This window comes from Neovison vison, chromosome 7 (assembly GCF_020171115.1).
Source record: "Neovison vison isolate M4711 chromosome 7, ASM_NN_V1, whole genome shotgun sequence".
NCBI lineage: Eukaryota > Metazoa > Chordata > Mammalia > Carnivora > Mustelidae > Neogale > Neogale vison.
The window spans coordinates 114,708,904-114,727,494 of NC_058097.1; the positions used below are offsets into that span (position 1 = coordinate 114,708,904).

General features: G+C 44.3%; 1 protein-coding gene across 1 annotated transcript; it reads left to right on the forward strand.

Annotated features, from left to right (window-relative positions):
- The first annotated feature begins 3,389 nt into the window (after positions 1 to 3,389).
- EI24 (EI24 autophagy associated transmembrane protein) lies at positions 3,390 to 18,365 on the forward strand. The gene is made up of 11 exons (XM_044258147.1): positions 3,390 to 3,519; positions 5,824 to 5,936; positions 10,006 to 10,151; positions 10,590 to 10,650; positions 11,351 to 11,417; positions 11,930 to 12,054; positions 12,357 to 12,476; positions 12,838 to 12,949; positions 13,632 to 13,743; positions 14,361 to 14,435; positions 17,227 to 18,365. The coding sequence occupies exons 2-11, from the start codon at positions 5,895 to 5,897 to the stop codon at positions 17,387 to 17,389; spliced, it is 1,023 nt and encodes a 340-aa protein (XP_044114082.1). The 5' UTR covers positions 3,390 to 3,519; positions 5,824 to 5,894; the 3' UTR covers positions 17,390 to 18,365.
- The last annotated feature ends 226 nt before the right edge of the window (positions 18,366 to 18,591 follow it).

An 18,591-nucleotide genomic window follows, 5' to 3' on the forward strand; every position in this document is an offset into this window, starting at 1 on the left:
AGAGAGAGGAGGGGAAGCGGGCTCCCTGCTGAGGAGAGAGTCTGATGTGGGGCTCAATCCCAGGATCCTGGGATCATGACCTAAGCTGAAGGCAGCTGCTTAACCCACTGAGCCACCCAGGCATCCCACCACCCAAGTTTTGCCATAGGGCTGTGTACTTGGTTTCCCTTGTTTACCCCATGGCTGTCTTCCTTTGTTTACATGGCTGTCTCCTCTGCATTCAGACTCCAACACAAAGTCAGCTCCTTAACATGGTTTCCCTTGCTACCCTTCTCATAGCCAGGAGGAGACCACCTGCCAGCCTTCTTGAGGATGTTTCTGTGCTTTTTTTTTTTTTTTAATTTATTTGACAGATAGAGATCACAAGTAGGCAGGAGGCAGGCAGAGAGAGAGATTGAGAGGAGGAAGCAGGCTCCCTGCTGAGCAGAGAGCCCAATGTGGGGATCGATCCCAGGACCCCGAGATCATGACCTCAGCCGAAGTCAGAGGCTTTAATCGGTTGAGCCATCCAGGCCTCCCAAGTGTTGTTTGTTTTCCATCATTTATCACAATTATCTTATTCTGTTTTATACCATCCAGTCTATTTACTCAACCCCATTAATGCAGACATCTTCTCTGTCTTGCTTATCACTAAATCCTATTATTTGAAAAGACTCTGATGAACAGAAACCACTTGATATGTATCAAGATATCTCTTGCCACTTTCTCCTCCCATTCTAAGTTCCAGACTTAATGAACAAATTACAGCGCTCTAAATAAGCTGCTTTCTTGGTGTAGATAGAATTCCTTCCTCATCCTTTCTTGGAGGCCTTGTAGTGATTCACAAAGGCAGGTATTGTGAAGAAAGAGTCATGGCACACGGGGAATCCCACAAACTGGCTTGGTTTTGTTTGTTTATTTGTTTGTTTTAATTTTATTAGTTACCTCACTTAAGTGGTTGCTGTGAAATAGTAAGTTTGAAAGGGTTGGTACATGTTTGATGCTTAATAAATCACAGTATCTCTCTCCCCCAGAAGGTTCTAAGACTGGTGACCGGGAGATCTAGCCTCTAGATCTGATTGTTAACATTTCACTAAATCATGGTACATAGAGTTAGAAGGAATCTTTACATAGATACCATGTATTTTAGCAACCCTGTGTTACAGATACAGAAACTAAAGCTCACAGCTAGACTGGAAGTCAAGTTGTTTGAGTTTAGTGTTCTGCCATACAGCTTCCTCATTTGTAAAATTAGGAGAACAACACCCTCTCCTATTTGTCTCATAGGTTGCATCTAATCTTTCGTGAGTTTGTGAGAGCTCTTCAAAAGTGCAAAGTATGATTATTATTATTCTTAAATTCTAGATCCTATTATACATGTTGGGATTTGTAAGATTTCCTTCCATCAAGCAAGTTAGGGATTAAGGTGTATTAAATACTAACTTCACACTTTTGAGAAAGGATAGAGTTCAGAAGAATGGCTACTATTGTTACTGATAGTTGCAACACTCAGTCTACCATTAAACCACTTCCATCTCTTTATAACATGATAACTAAATTTCAGAGGATGGATTGCTTACTTTAATCAAAATAAAATTCCAAAGGGGAAAAAAAGCTGTTTTATGTAATAAACAGTTTTTTAAAAAAGATTATTTATTTACTTATTTTGAGAGAGAGAGAGAGAGAGAGCATGCGAGGGGAGGGTCAGAGGGAGAAGCAGACTCCACATGGAGCTGGGAGCCCAATGTGGGACTCGATCCCAGGACTCTGGGACCATGACCTGAGACAAAGGTAGTTAGTTGCTTAACCAACTGAGCCACCCAGGTGCCCTATAAAAAACAGTTTAAGATTTTTACTTGAATAGGAGCAAAAGGAGCACATAGGTATGTCTCCTCTTTGTATGACTTCAGTGCTGGAGTAAACAAAGCAATAGGGTTGCAGGATTTCCTTCTCTTTGGTGCCTGCTGTTCTCAGTCACCACTTTGAAGAATGAAGAGGTAGACCAGACTGAGTAGTGGGCAGCAAAGCAAAGTGTATTGAGTAATAGTACAGCGATAGCACCAAGCTCTGGAAGATGGAGGGGACCTGGGACGGTGGCCATCAGCTTTCTAAGTCTACGGGTTTTTATGGGCTTGTTGGAGGGCTGTTTTAATCCTATTAACCCTTATGCTGCCTGTCATCAAAACTGGGTTTTTGTCATCTATCACATGGGATAGGGGTGGAGGGTTCCTACAAGGGGTGTAAAATCCTTTTAGGGGTGGTTTCCTCTTAGGGCCTTAGGGCCAGGGTGGCTTGCCCCTGTCCTCCTTCCCCGCCAAACCTCTCCAGGAGTTTACATATAAATCCTAGGTTGGCCCTTTACTTCAGGGCTTCTCTTCTGAATGTTTCATTCCCTTCTTTGATCTTAATCATTTCCACTGATCCTCTTCCTCTAAGGGAAGGGAAGGAAGGTTTCCACAGGCTCAAGGTTGGGAGGTGGTTTATTTTGGCTTGGGGCTGGATGTTGGGCCAGGGAGAAGAGCTGAACAACTCCTAGCCCACTTAACTGGAAGAGTCAGGAGGCCTGGACATTTGCTCTGCTAATGACCTTGAGTGAGTCGCTTGACACACGGGCTTCCCGCCCCACAAATAGGAGGTTGCTCTAAGCAGCTTCTCGTGGTAAAAATCTGATCCTATAGGTGGTCCTAGCACTAGCAGTTGTAAACACAGAGGTATAGGAAAATAGGAAGTGAAAAGTAAAGAACTGGTAAGTGAGATATAAGAACCTGGGAATAGAAAAGAAAAAGTTCTAGGGGAGACTTAATGTGGATATCAAGGAATTGCCATTCCTGGGCTAAAAATGGATTGGCGGGGATGGAGATTAAAAGGCTTTATTTCTATTCATTTTTAGAATTTTAATCTCAACCATCACTTCGCCGTCAGAGTGCACACCTACTGCAGCCGAACTGTATGACGGCGTGTCCTGTTCTTCATGATCTTGACTTAAGCCTGTAGTTGCACAGTTCCCTTCGGTTACAGCAAATCTCCAGCCAGATAAAGCAAGGTGACCTCTGTATTTCGTTCTCTTGTTAGACTTCCTAGGGTTTTAGAAGGACATGTAATTGCAGAAGTAAACCGGCAACGCACAGGACATGGGCTCGGACAGGACTAAATGAGGAAGGCGGTCCGGGAAGCGCGCGGCGCGGTCCTGGGCGTCCTTGGACGCGGCGTGGGAAGGGCGGGTTCCGAGCATGGACTGCATTTCCCAGGCTCCGCCGTCCCTCCTGGCCCCGCCCCCTCCGCCGCTGCGATCCCGCCCCCTCCACCTCACCCAGGGCTGCGCGGCGCGCCTCGGCTCGGCTCCTCTCGGCTCGGCGCCCGCCCGACTTCCCAGCGGCCCCGTGCGGCCCGGGCATGCCCAGTGCGGGCGCAGCGGCCCCGGCCCTGGGAGCGCCCGGGCGGGAGCTGGCGGCCGGGCGCGGAGGGTCCAAGAGGAGCCCAGTGGGTTCGCGGTGGGCGAGGGGGCCGGTCGGGCCGGAGCCGCGGCGGTGGAGCGGCCGGGTAGGTGCAGACTGGCCGAACCAAGGCCACTGGAGCCGCGCAGGCGGCGCGCGGCTGGGGCCCTGCGAGGCAGGGGCGGCGAGGGCGTGCGAGGGAAGCGAGGGCCCGAGCGCGGGACTGCGTGGTTCTAGGCAGGGTCCTCGGGAGGGCACACCTAGCAGGAAGGTTCTGGCCCGATTCGGGCCAGGCCAGGGCGCGGGACGCAGCCCGCTGCCCCAGGTGCGGCGCGTCTATGTTTAGCTCTGCGTGTGACCGGAGGTGAGCGTGCTCAGTACCTCGTGCACGGCTGGGTTGCGAGGGGAGACTGTGTTTCCGGTCGAAATTGGCAAGGAGCTACCGCGGAGACGGGTCCCAGCTGACCCGTGGACTTGAAGCAGTCCGTGAAGTCCTCGACGGAAGCGAGGATGCTCAGCCTTTTTGCACCTGGTGTGGGCTAGAACAGCTTCTTGCTTTCCGGTCTTGGGTTGGGTGGCTTAGAAATGAAAGGACAGTATTGTGCCTCAGAAGATTCTTCAGGAGTTCTGGTGACTGTTAGGGATCTAAAGGCCATCTGTATTTCCAGGTTCAAGAGAAGTTGTCCATGGGGTGCTCGGGTTAAACAAACTCATTGCAAAGCTTGAGTAAGAAGTAGTCCCGACTGAGGGTTAGAACCACCAGGGTTTTCGAAGTTCGCAGTAGCCATTCATTTGCTGTCATCTTGGGCAAGCATTTAACTTCGGAGACTCAGTTCCTCCATCTGTAAAGTGCTGAGAACCAGATGCATCTTATTTCCTTCCAGCTCAATAGTAAAGTTCCCCCTGTGTGGTCTTAAATGGTGGCAAGTTCTATTTCTATTTTTCTCCATGCCTCAGCTCTTTGTCAAACCGGGCAATTCACCAAGTATCCGTGAAGGAAGACTGCTAGGGTCTCTGTATAGAATTCAAGTGAATTGTCCTTAGACAGCCCCTTTAGGTCAGTAGGAAACCTGTCCCTTGTACGTTGGGAAGCCAGGTGTTAGTGGCCACGGTTCAGATAACACAGCTGTTCTCCTGGACTAGAGCTGCAGAGCGACTTGTCAGGGTCCTGTGAGAAATCCAGACCGAGTGATTGGCTTCCTCCAACTCCCAAGCTAGCTCAGTCTTTAGTGCGATTGGGCTTATATAGAGGTTACTATTTTTCAGTTATAATATCTTCTATTCAAAAGACCTGTGAAGAATTTTAATATCCTTAATTTACAGAGGAGGCAGTAGCTGGTTCAGAGTGAATCCATGATAATCTTCAGAAAAACTAGTATGGTGTGTTACTAGTCACCTGATAGTGAGTTACCGTGTCACCTTGAGGTGTTTTTAAGTGGGAGTATTCACAGAAGTTTCTGAACCCTAGAAACTCCTGTATCTGAAGTAATGGGTTTTGACCTTAGGAGCAGATGGTACATACAGTGTTATGCAAGTTGCTTTCCTACTGCTTTAGTCCTTGCTCTTCTGGTTCTGGGTGGCAGTAGTCCAGTTGGGTCAGGGTACAGTTTGAAGTGGTTAAATGTGTGAGGGAAAAGGTGCTTATGTTTTGAAATTGGGAGTTTTATACAAGATGCTTGTGAAACTCTCATAATATTTGGAGCTGGGTTTTTTGTTTACGTGAGAATTACTTGAAATGAGAAAGCTGTAGTGTTTTAAAAGGAATGTTTATACACAAACTTTTTGGACCTAGTTTATATTCCACTGTTTTTGTATGCTTATTAAAAATCGTGTGTGTGTGTGTGTGTATATATATATTTAAAGTTGGAAAACATGGGGAGACCTATCTGATAGTTTAGGTGGGGTGGTTTCACATTGTACCTTAAGCTTACTTGTGTGCCAGAGGGCCCTGAGTGTGAAGTGCATATTTAGTAATTTTTGCCAGAACTTTTGTCTTGCTCTTATATTTTCATTCAGGCGTTTGAGGTTCTACATCAAGTATATCTACCGCTTACGAGGATACTGAAATGTAATTATTACTCATTTCCAAATTCTCAGCTATTTGGAATGTGTAGGAGGGATAGTTAGGGACATCAGGCCCAGAGAGCAGACTCTTGGTTCAAGAGCACATTTACCCCCACGTAAAAGTGAAAGGGTGGGAAGTGACCTAAAATTGTATTGCTTTCAGGTTTCAGCAGTTATAGCTATACTTTCACTTAGTTCCCTGGGTTAGTATTTGTGGAAGTGCCCAAATCTGTACTCCCCGTAGAGATGTAAGTATGTGGAAAAGGTCCTTTTGTAGACATGTACATGAAGTAACTTACCTGTGAGATACCTATTTGTTGCCCCATTATGCTCCATCTGTTTCCAGGTCCTTCATGATGAAAGATTCTGAGATGCTTCTCTCTCCTCTGTGTAGCTGGTAGTTGGGGTGGTGAAGAGATGGCTGACAGTGTCAAAACCTTTCTCCAGGACCTTGCCAGGGTGAGTACCTCAATGTATCATCTCTTGATCTTTTTGTTGCAGGATCTGACTAGGAAATCCTTTAGGTTTTTGGGGGGGATTTTTGTTACATTTGTTGGGTCCCTCACCTACAGGTTTTCATTCTCATCCACAATACTCAGGAGATTAAGTATTTATCTTACGTCTTCCAGAAGCTTGGGAAAGTTATCTAGTGAGTGTCTCGAGTATCGGAACCTTGGTTAGTTTGACTCCAGAGCCTTTTTTCAAAATGCTTTCTATTTTGGAATAATTTGAGACTTACAGAAAAGTTGCAGAATAGTTCAAAAGAGTTCCCCTATATCCTTCACCAGCATTATTTTATGTAACCGTGGTCCACTAGTCAAAATTAATCAGTGAACATTGATAGACTACTATTACCTGAACTACTTTACTCCTATTTACATTACAGAACCTACTTTCCCTCCATTCTACGTGGTGCAAATGACGATGCACTAGGAAAATGTCCCATAAAGATCTATTTAGGACTTAGTAACCCAAATTAACCAATAGCAGAAAATTCCGTCATCGTGGGTGTCTGAGGCTTAGGGCCTAGTTGTAGCCTCTGTAGCTGTATCCTGAGAGCAGGGGGATCCTTCCTCAATGGGAATTCTCAAAAGTTTATTACTTTCAAATAAAAGAGGGGGAATTGAAGGAGTATCTTAGAAGGGTCAAAAACCCTTCATGCAATGAGATGTACTTTTTTATTTTATTTTATTTTTTTAAAGATTTTATTTATTTATTTGACAGAGATCACAAGTAGGCAGAGGCAGGTGGTGGGGGGAAAGCAGGCTCTCCACTAAGCAGAGAGCCCGATGTGGGGCTCGATCCTAGAACCCTGGGATCATGACCTGAGCTGAAGGCAGAGGCTTTAACCCACTGAGCCACCCAGGTGCCCCTTTATTTTATTTTTTTAGGATTTTTATTTATTTGAGAGACAGAGAGGGAATATGAGCAGGGGAGGGACAGAGGGAGAACCAGACCCCCTCTATTGAGCAGGGAGCCTGATGTGGGGGCTTGATCCCAGGACCCCGGCATCATGACCTGAGCCAAAGACAGATGCTTAACCAGCTGAGCCACCCAGCTGCTCCGAGATGTACTTTCAATACCTTTACCTCATCTTGCCATTCTGATGCTACAGAATTTCAACCCTGGATCAGTTCTACAATGTGCTGTTAATGTTAGTCTGCCCTAGTAGACTGTAAGCATCTTAGAGGTGGGGATCCTGTCATCCTCCTAGCACATGTAAGGCCCTCAGCCATTTGACCTTCACTCCCTTAAATATTTAAACAATTTGTGGAAGATTTAGAAGTTCAAAACAAAACAAAACTCTGCCTGTAGCTAAAAAGATCCGGTGTGCACTGTGCCAATTTATGCTGTCCGTAGTTGGTTTGTCCCCACTTGGCCCATTCTCATTTTCCTGTATCCTGGTGGTTAGCTTCAAAATTTGTAGTAGCTGGGCGCCTGGGTGGCTCAGTGGGTTAAGCCGCTGCCTTCGGCTCAGGTCATGATCTCAGGGTCCTGGGATCGAGTCCCGCATCGGGCTCTGCTCAGCAGGGAGCCTGCTTCCCTCTCTCTCTCTCTCTCTGCCTGCCTCTCCATCTACTTGTGATTTCTCTCTGTCAAATAAATAAATAAAATCTTTAAAAAAAAAAAAATTTGTAGTAGCTGGTAATAGGTAAAAATGCCATTCTTGAGTCCAGATTGGCCTTCGCATCCAGAATGTCTTTTTCCCACCTACTCTCTCTGAGACTGAATATCCCAGTGCCACCTTATGTCTACTTTGGACATAAATCTGTTGTGGCACATACTTTAAACTATTTTTGTTGTTGTTTGGTTGTATACTTTTCCTGGTTGGTTACACGTTCCTCGAGCATTTTCATATGACTGGTATCTAGCTCGTTGAGGATGCCTAATATGTGAATGGAGGGATGGATGAAAGTAGTTTTTGGAACTGGTTGATAGGCAGTTCTGGGGTTTGTAGCACTAACTTTTCCACTGGCGGGGAAGTGCCTCTGTCACTGTCTTTATAGACTTAACCCTTTCTCTCTCTCCATAGAGTCTTTTTTTTTTTTTTTTAAGATTTTATTTATTTATTTGACAGATCTCTACAGAGATCACAAGTAGGCAGAGAGGCAGGCAGAGAGAGAGGAGGAAGCAGGTTCCCTGCTGAGCAGAGAGCCTGATGTGGGGCTCAGTCCCAGGATGCTGGGATCACGACCCAAGCCGAAGGCAGACGCTTAACCACTGAGCCACCCAGGCGCCCCAAGAGTCTTGAAGGACATTCTTTCCTCCAGCACTACTACCATGTTGTTTCTGTCTTACGTGGCATGCTCTCATCCTCCCGCTGTTTACATCTTACAATGGTGATTTCTTTGTCTTTCCACAATTGTGGTCCAGCCCCCGGTCCTCTATAGAAACTAGTATTTAATTTGTCCTTGTATCCCTGGAGTTTAGTGCAGGGTATAGGGCACACTAGAGGTATTTAATTAATACGGAAAGAGTAGAGCAGAGGGCAGTAACCAGACTTTTGATAGTGTTAAGTGTGGAAGGATTCGAAAACCACTGTTTTGTTCCCATGTTATTGAGGCTTGGTTTGGGCAAGAATTGTAAATGGGTACTGAATCTCAGAAAGAGAAACTTAAATGAGCAGGATATTTGCCTGGTTGCAGCGGTGTCTGCCGCAGAGGGCCTACTAGTTGCAAGAGGAGAAATTTGCATCATACAATGGGGAAGCTGGATAGCACCTTGACTGCGTATGTAAAGTAACAATGCCAGCAGAGGCAGACAGATGCCTTTCTCTGCACCTAATATTTAGAAGGACACCTCAGCCCGTCTGTGATAGTCCTGCCAAAAATGGGTAGCCTAGGTCTAATTATGAAAAAATGGAAATTGAGGGAACCATGAAATAACTAGCCTCTATACTTGAAGAAGAAAGATAGGCTGAAGAGATGTGTCTAATTAAAGGAGGCTAAGGAGATATGACAGTAAATGTGGCATGTGATTCTGAACTGATTTCTGACATATGCAGAGTGAACATGCTATAGAGGGCATTGTCGGGTCAAATGGAGAAACTGGAATATGGACTGGGGATTAAAGTATTTCAGTATAAAATTTCTGGAATCAGTAACTTGTGGTTATAGAAGAGAATATCCCTCTAGGAATACACATTCTGGAGGTGCCTGGGTGGCTCAGTTGGTTAAGCATCTGCCTTCAGCTCAGGTCATGATCGCAGGGTCCTGGGGTCGAGCCCCGCATTGGGGTCCCTGTCCATCTGGGAGCCTGTTTCTTCCTCTCCCACTGCCACTGTTTGTGATCTCTCTCTGTCAGAAAAATAAAATCTTAAAAAAAAAATACACCTTTTCTATGGGGAAAATGTGTGTGTGTGTGTGTGTGTGTGTATGTAAATAAATTTGTCACATTTATTATTACTTGGTAGATCTGGAGAAAGGCTATTTGGAAGTTCTGTTCTTAAAACTGCTGTAAATTTTGAATTACATCAAACTATCAAGGCTCCCTTAAGCCACACGGCAAAAATAAGTTCAGTGGTTTCCACTGTTATTTCACTTGAATGTATGTAACTTAGGAAAATCTTCTCTGATCCATAATCCTTCCTCTTTAAAATAATACCCTTAGGCACTTGAGTGGCTCAGTCTTTAACCGTCTGCCTTTGACTCAGATCAAGATCCCAGGGACTTTTTTTTTTTTTTTTTTTTTTTTTAAGATTTTATTTATTTATTTGAGAGAGAGACAGTGAGAGAGATCATGAGCGAGGAGAAGGTCAGAGGGAGAAGCAGACTTCCCATGGAGCTGGGAGCCTGATGTGGGACTCGATCCTGGGACTCCAGGATCATGACCTGAGCCGAAGGCAGTTGTCCAACCAACTGAGCCACCCAGGCGCCCCAAGATCCCAGGGTCTTGAGATCGAGCCCCACATCAGGCTCCCTGCTCAGCCAGGCACCTGCTTCTTTCTCTCATTCCCCCTGCTTGTATTCCCTCTCTCCCTGTCTAATAAATAAAACGTTTGAAAGAAAAATAATACCCTTATCTATAGGGAATCAAAGACTCCATCTGGGGAATTTGTACCATCTCAAAGCTAGATGCTCGGATTCAGCAAAAGAGAGAAGAGCAGCGTCGAAGAAGGGCAAGCAGTGTCCTGGCACAGAGGAGAGCCCAAAGTATAGAAAGGAAGCAAGAGAGGTAAGGAGGAGGGGCTGATATTGGAAAATGTCCGAGGGGGAGGGACTTCAGGAAGTGACTAGTCCTTAGTATAGAATTAGTACCCTGTATAGTCACTTGGAGTTTCAGTACCCCATTATTTGCTTTTTATGTTTTTTTCCCAAAAAAATTGTTACAAGAGACTACCCCCCCCCCATTGAGTTAAACTAGGGTCTAGCAATCATGCTTGCTCAATGTCTTGGTGTTTTAAAAAAACAGAATAGTGAATTGAGAACCACAAAAAAAAAGTCTGCTTCTCTAGAATTTTTAGCCTTTTCTCATTGAGACTAGGAGAACATGGGAAGAATAACAGGTGCTAGGAGAATAATGGTAATCAACAAAATGTCTAAGGTGGGGAGTGACTGAGGTTATGGAATAGCCTGTGTACCTTACGAGCTGAATACATGTGGTCTTTTCCAGTGAGCCACGTATTGTTAGTAGAATTTTCCAGTGCTGTGCTTGGAATGGTGGAGTATTCTGGGTAAGTTCTTTTCCTTAAATGCCAGGTGCCTTATCTTCAGATTGTTGCTATTATTAATAGTTCTCAACCCCTGTCTTGAAACTGAGACAACTAGCTTTCATATGGCGGTACATGCTAAAGACCGTAACTGAGGAGTCTGTGCCCCAGTGATGATTTTATTCCCACACAAAGAACTCTTGTGTGTAAATGTCAGGGATAACCCTAAATATGCATGTTTTAATTTATTTATTTTACTTGAGAGAGAACACAAGTGTGGGGCAGAGAGAAAGGTTGAGAGAATCTCAAAATTGGCTCCATGCCCATTGCGGAGCCCAACACAGGTCTTGATCCCATGACCCTGAAACCATAACCTAAGCCGAAATCAAGAGTCAGACATTTAACTGACTGAGCCACGTAGGCCCCTCTACACCTTTATTTTTAGGGTGGCTCAGCCGTTAGGCATCTGCCTTCGGCTCAGGTCATGATCCCAGGATCCTGGGATCGAGCCCCTCATCAGCCTCCCTGCTTGGTGGGAAGTCTGCTTCTCTCTCTCCCACTTCCCCCTCACTAGTGTTCCCTCTCTCTCTCTGTCTGTCTCTTGCTGTCAAATAAATAAATAGATAGATAAGTACCTCTGTCTGGAAAGTAATGACACTGAAACTTGGAGCACTTGTTTCAAGGAAGAGCTTTTAATGTTTACTTGATTACTTCTTTCCTTTAGTTAAGTCTCCTCTTGTTCTATCGAGTGTTTATTCCTGTACTACAGTCGGTGACAGCCCAAATTATTGGTAAGTATAGGCATTGCTGCATGCCATCTGCCTGGGCTGGGGGGTGGGAGGTATATCCCTGTCTCTCTGTTTGTTGAAGCCTTCAGTGTACTAGGAGCTTTAGATGTTTTTAGCTCAAGCCTCTCAACAGCCCTTTGAGTGGGTACTGTTACAGAGAGCGTTATTATGGGTGAGGAAATAGAAATTAGTTATTGAGGTTAAACCCTTAGTAAGTGCAGAGCTGGGATAGAAGCCCACGTAGTTTCCTGCATAGCCTGTGCTGTTGGAGCACTGTGACATCTCGGTCACCATCAGCAAGCAGCACAGATGGCTCCTCTGACTTAGAGCTGCGGCTAAAGACTGGTTTGTGTCCGAAAAGGAAAACTACCCGAAGTCGGTACGGTGATGCACTGGCAAGAAACATAGCTGGGGGGTGAGGGAGGAGAGTCACCACCTAGGGGTTCCATATTTGGTCTTTTTTGTTTTTCATTTTTTCAGTTAAACTGACAACTCTTTTTTTCCCCCTTTTTCAGGTGATCCATCACTACATGGAGATGTTTGGTCGTGGCTGGAATTCTTCCTTACGTCCATTTTCAGTGCTCTCTGGGTGCTCCCTCTGTTTGTGCTTAGCAAAGTTGTAAATGCCATTTGGTTTCAAGTAGGTCCATGGTGGAATGGAGTCTGGGTCCTGCAGCATGATGGGGTTGATGGGTGGCAGGTTTTAGCTTGTGGTTCGTGGCTGTGCATGGAGTACTTTCATAGCCTGAACCTTTCTCGCTGCTGATCTTTGTGCTCTTGTAAAATGGAATTAGGTCTCAGGTCATAAAGCCTCTCATTACCAAATGTCCAGGAGCTTTTTGTCACCTGGCAGATCTCATGGTAAACCAGTGGCCTTAGCTTTGGGGGTGGGTGGTGAAGCCATCTTACTCATGTTTTGGTGAGCTACTTTCTCTGTTACAGGACATAGCTGACCTGGCATTTGAGGTGTCAGGGAGGAAGCCTCACCCATTCCCTAGTGTCAGCAAAATAATTGCTGACATGCTCTTCAACCTTTTGCTGCAGGCTCTTTTCCTCATCCAGGTGAGACTGGCCTTCTGGGTACATGGGCAAGTTTTGAAAAATGGTTCACTAAAGGGAGCGCCACAAAGCTAGGGTATTGCCTATATGCTGGGGCAGATAAGCTTGATGGGAGGTAGTGATTTTTAAATCACTTTTTCACAGAAACAACTGGAAAATTTAAAAATCGTGAAATAATAAGCAATACAAATTTACCTCCTCTTCCCTGCCCTCGGGCATTCTCCACTCTTCCCGCTGTTGAGAAACTTGAGGCGCATCTGTGAGGCTGTTTATACAGGTGTTGGGGGAGTGACTCACAGTGGCGGGTGAAGAGTGTTCGGTTTCTGAAGCTGTGGGATTAAGATTTTCCATATTTGTTCTTTAGGGGATGTTTGTGAGTCTCTTTCCCATCCACCTTGTTGGTCAGCTGGTTAGTCTTCTGCATATGTCTCTTCTCTACTCACTGTACTGCTTTGAATATCGTTGGTTCAATAAAGGTGAGTCCATGTAAAGAATCTTAGAAGTAGGAGGTCTAGTTTAGAAATGCTGCCAAGCAGACTTCATGAACTGTTCCAATATTTAGGCCCTTGGTAAACCATCTTTGGAAGGAAGTGGCCTCTTTGGCAAGAGGGAATTTACACTTGGCTTAGGGGGTTTAACCCATAACTTTGATGCTGGGGGAATACGGCAACGTAACATTACCTTCATGGTGCTTAATGTGATGTAGCTCTACCGGAGTCATATAGTGGCATAAAGGAGCACACATTTTCCTAAATTTGAGAAATTCATTTGGTGTCAGTGCTTTCATATTCTCTGGTGGATATTTTAAAGACTTTGGCATCTTTGTACAGGTATCTGGTTGGAAGAGGTTAATTGATTTCTAGAGAATGGCTGCCTTTTTATTTGATACCTTGATTTGTTTGAGACTGATCATGACAGAGCATGCTGTTGTAATTCATAATTCTTGGCAGGTTTGAAATTGTGATTATTGAATTGAAAAACTTCTCACAGAAGCTTTATATCGTATTTGGACAATTCTAGTTTACATGTTTAACTGTTCCAAATGACAGACTTGTACCTAAAACTCAAACCTCAAATAATCCGTCTACCGTGTTTAGTCATTTGATAAGAGGAAGTAAGCAATCTCACTAATTAATTTTATTGGCCGTCTTGTTTTAGGAATTGAAATGCACCAGCGGTTGTCAAACATAGAAAGGAATTGGCCTTACTACTTTGGATTTGGCTTGCCCTTGGCTTTCCTCACAGCAATGCAGTCCTCGTACATTATCAGGTAGTTTGGTGAGAGGGACTTGATGGGGACTAGTAAAATACTCAGTGTAGAGAGCATCTTCTGTATGCCTGGTTTTACGGTAGGCATTTTCTGTTCTTACTTGTCCATCAGGAGGTCTGTAGACGTTTTTCTCCTTGGCAGTCCAGACTTTTGTCAGTTAGCATTAAAATCTAGTCTGCATGATCCTAAATGCCTTATTCTTTTTTTTTTTTTTTAATTTTCTAAAACGATTTTATTATTTGACAGACAGAGATCACAAGTAGGCAGAGAGGCAGGCAGGTGTAGGGGGAAGCAGGCTCCCTGCTGAACAGAGAGCCTGATGTGGGGCTTGATCCCAGGACCCTGAGATCATGATCTGAGCCGAAGATAGAGACTTAATTAATCCACTGAGCCACCCAGGTGCCCCCTAAATGCCTTATTCTTTTATGTTGCCTCCTGGGGCAGAGTTTGCCATAGCCAGTGCTTAGGAAAACAACATTTTTTTAAAGATGTGTTTGATAGATTATGGTTTCATCAAGCCATGATGTTAGCTCTGGAGGCAAGGGAACTCTGGGTTTCTAATCTCTTTTCCAAAGTCATGGCTGTCATGAAGGTGATTATTTCTCTTCTGTTTACAGTGGCTGTCTCTTCTCTATCCTGTTTCCTCTATTCATTATCAGCGCCAATGAAGCAAAGACCCCTGGCAAAGCATAGTAAGTACTAGCCAGTATCAGCTAAAATGTAGTAAGCTGTCTCTGTGTAAAGGATCATGACTATAATCTCACTATTACAGGAATGAGACTTAAAAAAAAAATAAATCTTTTGCATTGTAGGAAAGTGTTAATACACACTGTGATGAGAGAAAAACACTTGGAATATATCCCCTAATTTTTCCCAGGCATATATGCACATATATTTTAAAAAATGATGCTGTTATACATATTATTAAAATTCAACAATTCACTGAAGATAAGGCAATGTAAACACTTGTAGTGAAACCCATTTTTATAAGAATGGCTAACTTTTCATAGTAGATCATGTGATCTGGCTGTATGAGGTTATTGATACTGATAGTAAAACAAAGTATTTCTTTTCTTTTTTTTTTTTAAAGATTTTATTTATTTGTCAGAGAGAGAGAGAGAGAGGGAGAGAGAGCAAGAACAGGCATACAGAATGGCAGGCAGAGGCAGAGGGAGAAGCAGGCTCCCTGCCGAGCAAGGAGCCCAATGTGGGACTCGATCCCAGGATGCTGGGATCATGACCTGAGCCGAAGGCAGCTGCCCAACCAACTGAGCCACCCAGGCGTCCCTATTTCTTTCTTTTTTTTAACAAAGTATTTCTTAATATTTATTTGAGCAAGAGCATGAGCTGGGGGGAAGAGGCAAAGGGAGAGGGAGAAGCATATTCCCTTCTGAGCAGGGAGCCCAATATGCGACTTGATCCCAGGACCCTGAGATCATGACCTGAGCCAAAGGCAGATGCTTAACCAACTGGGCCACCCACATGCCCCAAAAGAAAGTTTTTTTTTTTTTTTTAAAGATTTTATTTATTTATTTGACAGAGAGGGAGAGATCACAAGTAGGCAGAGAGGCAGGCAGAGAGAGAGGGGAGGAAGCAGGCTCCCTGCTGAGTGGAGAGCCTGATGTGGGCTCCATCCCAGGATCCCGAGATCATGACCTGAGCGAAAGGCAGAGGCTTAACCCACTGAGCCATCCAGGCACCCCAAAACAAAGTATTTTAAAATAAATCTTTAGTGGGGTGCTTGGATGGCACAGCCAGGTGAGTGTCTGACTTTTGATTTTGGTTCAGATCATGATCTGAAGATCATGAGATCGGGCCTCATGCTGAGTACAGAGCCTTCTGGGATTCCCTCTCTCTTTTCCTCTGACCTTCCCCCACCACTTGAGCATTTATTCCTTTGTGTATACATGCTCTCTCTCTAGAAACAATAAAAAATTGTAAAAAATGAAGTGAATCTTTAGCAATAATAATAGCACTCCTAAAGCTTTGCCATTTTAATAAAAGTTTAATCTTTGATCAATTTTGGTTAAGTCAGTGAGGATACATGTATTAGACATTTCAGATCTGTTTCGGGTGTTTCTTGCTCTTGCTACCCACCAGTGCTTAGTGTAATGGCAGTCTCTGGTGTAACTAGCTTTCCCTTGAAACTCTCGAAAACGAAGCAAATGTAGTATATGATATCTTAAGACATAGCTTGAGGTTTATAAACAGTCATAGAAAAGTATTTCTCCAGGTGGGAATGCAAGCTGGTGCAGCCACTCTGGAAAACAGTAAGGAGGTTCCTCAAAAAGTTGAAAATAGAAAAAAAAAAAAAAAAAAAAAGTTGAAAATAGAGCTACCCTGTGGCCCAGCAATTGCATTACTGGGTATTTACCCCAAAGATACAAATACAGTGATCTAAAGGGACACGTGCACCCCAATGTTTACAGCAGCAATGTCCACAATAGAGAAACTATAGAAAGAGCCTAGATGTCCATCAGCAGATGAATGGATAAAGAGGATGTGGTGTATATGTATGTATGTGTGTGTGTGTGTGTGTATACACATAAACACACACACACACACACACACACACTGGAATATTAAGCAGCCATCAAAAATGAAATCTTGGACGCCTGAGTGGCTCAGTTGGTTGGACGACTGCCTTCGGTTCGGGTCATGATCCCGGAGTCCCGGGATCGAGTCCCGCATCGGGCTCCCAGCTCCACGGGGAGTCTGCTTCTCTCTCTGACCTTCTCCTCCCTCATGTTCTCTCTCACTATCTCTCTCTCAAATAAATAAATAAAATCTTAAAAAAAAAAAAAAAGAAATCTTGCCATTTGCGGCGACATGGACGGAACTAGAGGATATTAGGCTAAAGCAAAATAACTAAGTCAGAAAGACAGTTATAATATGATCTCACTGATACGAGGAATTTGAGAAACAAGACAGAGGATCATAGGGGAAGAAAGGAAGAAATGAAAGATTAAACCAGAGAGGGATACAAACCATAAGGGACTCTTATTAATCTCAGGAAACAGAGTGAGGGCTGCTGGAGGGGAGGGGGATGGGAGGGATCGGGTGGCTCGGGTGGTGGACATCGGGGAGGGTATGTGCTGTGGTGAGAGCTGTGAATAATATAAGACTGATGAATCACAGACGCATACCCCGAAACAAATAATACATTATATGTTAATTAAAAAATAATAAAGTACCTCTCTAATCAGAATCAGTGTTAATGTAACTTCATTTCCTCTGAGCCTTCATACTTCAAATAGCGATTCCATTGCACTCATAACAGCAGCCAGACCCAGTGCCTTTTTAAGCGGCTTCCTGTTAACCCATGTGTTTAATATTTGTATGGTGCTTCCTTGATCAAATTTCAGTTGTCTCGTTTTCCCCTGTGTCATTTTAAATTTAATGTAGTCAAGTACATTGTCAAGTAATTAAAACATTAGGTTTGATCAACTGGGGATCTAACAAGTCGGGTCTCTTGCCTTTCAGCCTTTTCCAGCTGCGCCTCTTCTCCTTGGTGGTTTTCTTAAGCAACAGACTTTTCCACAAGACGGTCTACCTGCAGTCCGCACTGAGTAGCTCAACGTCTGCAGAGAAATTCCCTTCACCACATCCATCTCCTGCCAAACTGAAGGCTGCTGCAGGCCACTGAGTTGCCTGCCATCCAGAGGGGATGGGTGGGATTGGAAGGAGGCCGTAGGAGCTCTTTTCCTTGTCCCCTCCTCTACCAGGGAAGGCAGGACCCGTTCTGCCAAGGGCCCTCTGCGTATTCCCTTCTCTCTGAGGAATTGGGATTTTTGTCTGGTGCGCTTAAGGCAGAATCTTCCTGACACCAGTGTGTGGATTTTTAACACCGGTGAGTCTGAGCGGACCACAGGTTTTTCTGTAGCTCTTTTCTAGCACTTGCCAGCCCCCGTGCCTGGACTGATTGGAATACTATTTTTGTCCCTGTGCCATTGACCCTTCCAGCTCCCCATCCTGCCTTCCCACCACCCTCGGATGAATGGATTTTGTAATCCTAGCTGTCGTATTTTGTGGACCTGTTTTTGTTTTTTGTTTTTCTGTGAAGCACATATATTGGATGTGGGAGGTAAAGGAGTATCTCATTTGCTCCCGATCACTCCCTTTATAGCCATCACTGTCTGTTGTTTCTTGTAACTCAGGTTAGATTTTGGTCTCTCTTGCTCCACTGCAAAAAAACAAGCCTGAAGAGATGGGACAGGAGGAAAGACCTCACAGCCAGATCTGCTGGGTTTTGAGGAGTGATTTTCTTTCTTCCCCTTGAAGGGGAAAAAGCTTTTTTCACTGGTACCTTTAAAGTTCCCCAGCTAAAGGGAGGTACCAGTTCTGGACAAGTGCCACTGCAACACCGAGTGCTCAGAGAACCCGAGCTTGGAACTCTGAAGGTCGGAAGTGTACTGTTGGCCACTGCCGGGTCTGTCTGGTATTTCAAAGGAATATTGGGTGCTGCAAATAGGAACCGAAGGGGTAAACTTATTAAACCCATTAAGCCTGCAATTGGTTGGTGTTTTCCTGTCACTTTAAAGAGACTAAATATGGGGGGGGGCAGATGTCAAAACACTTGTCCAATTTTAAAATGTCACAATTAAATGTGAGCTGGTTTCCGACAAGCGTGTAATGGTTGAATTTTCAAAAATCAGCACCACATGAGATGTTAAAAAGGTTAAGTGGAACACATGACTTTGGCTTGGACAATTTGATTGTAGTTTTGAGAGATTAGTACTGAAAAATGTTCCCTGAGGAAGTATGGATTATTTGATTATAATCATGTTTACATCTTGTTATAGAATTGGGAATTGTTTTAAAGCCCGTATGTATGTCCACTGTGTATTC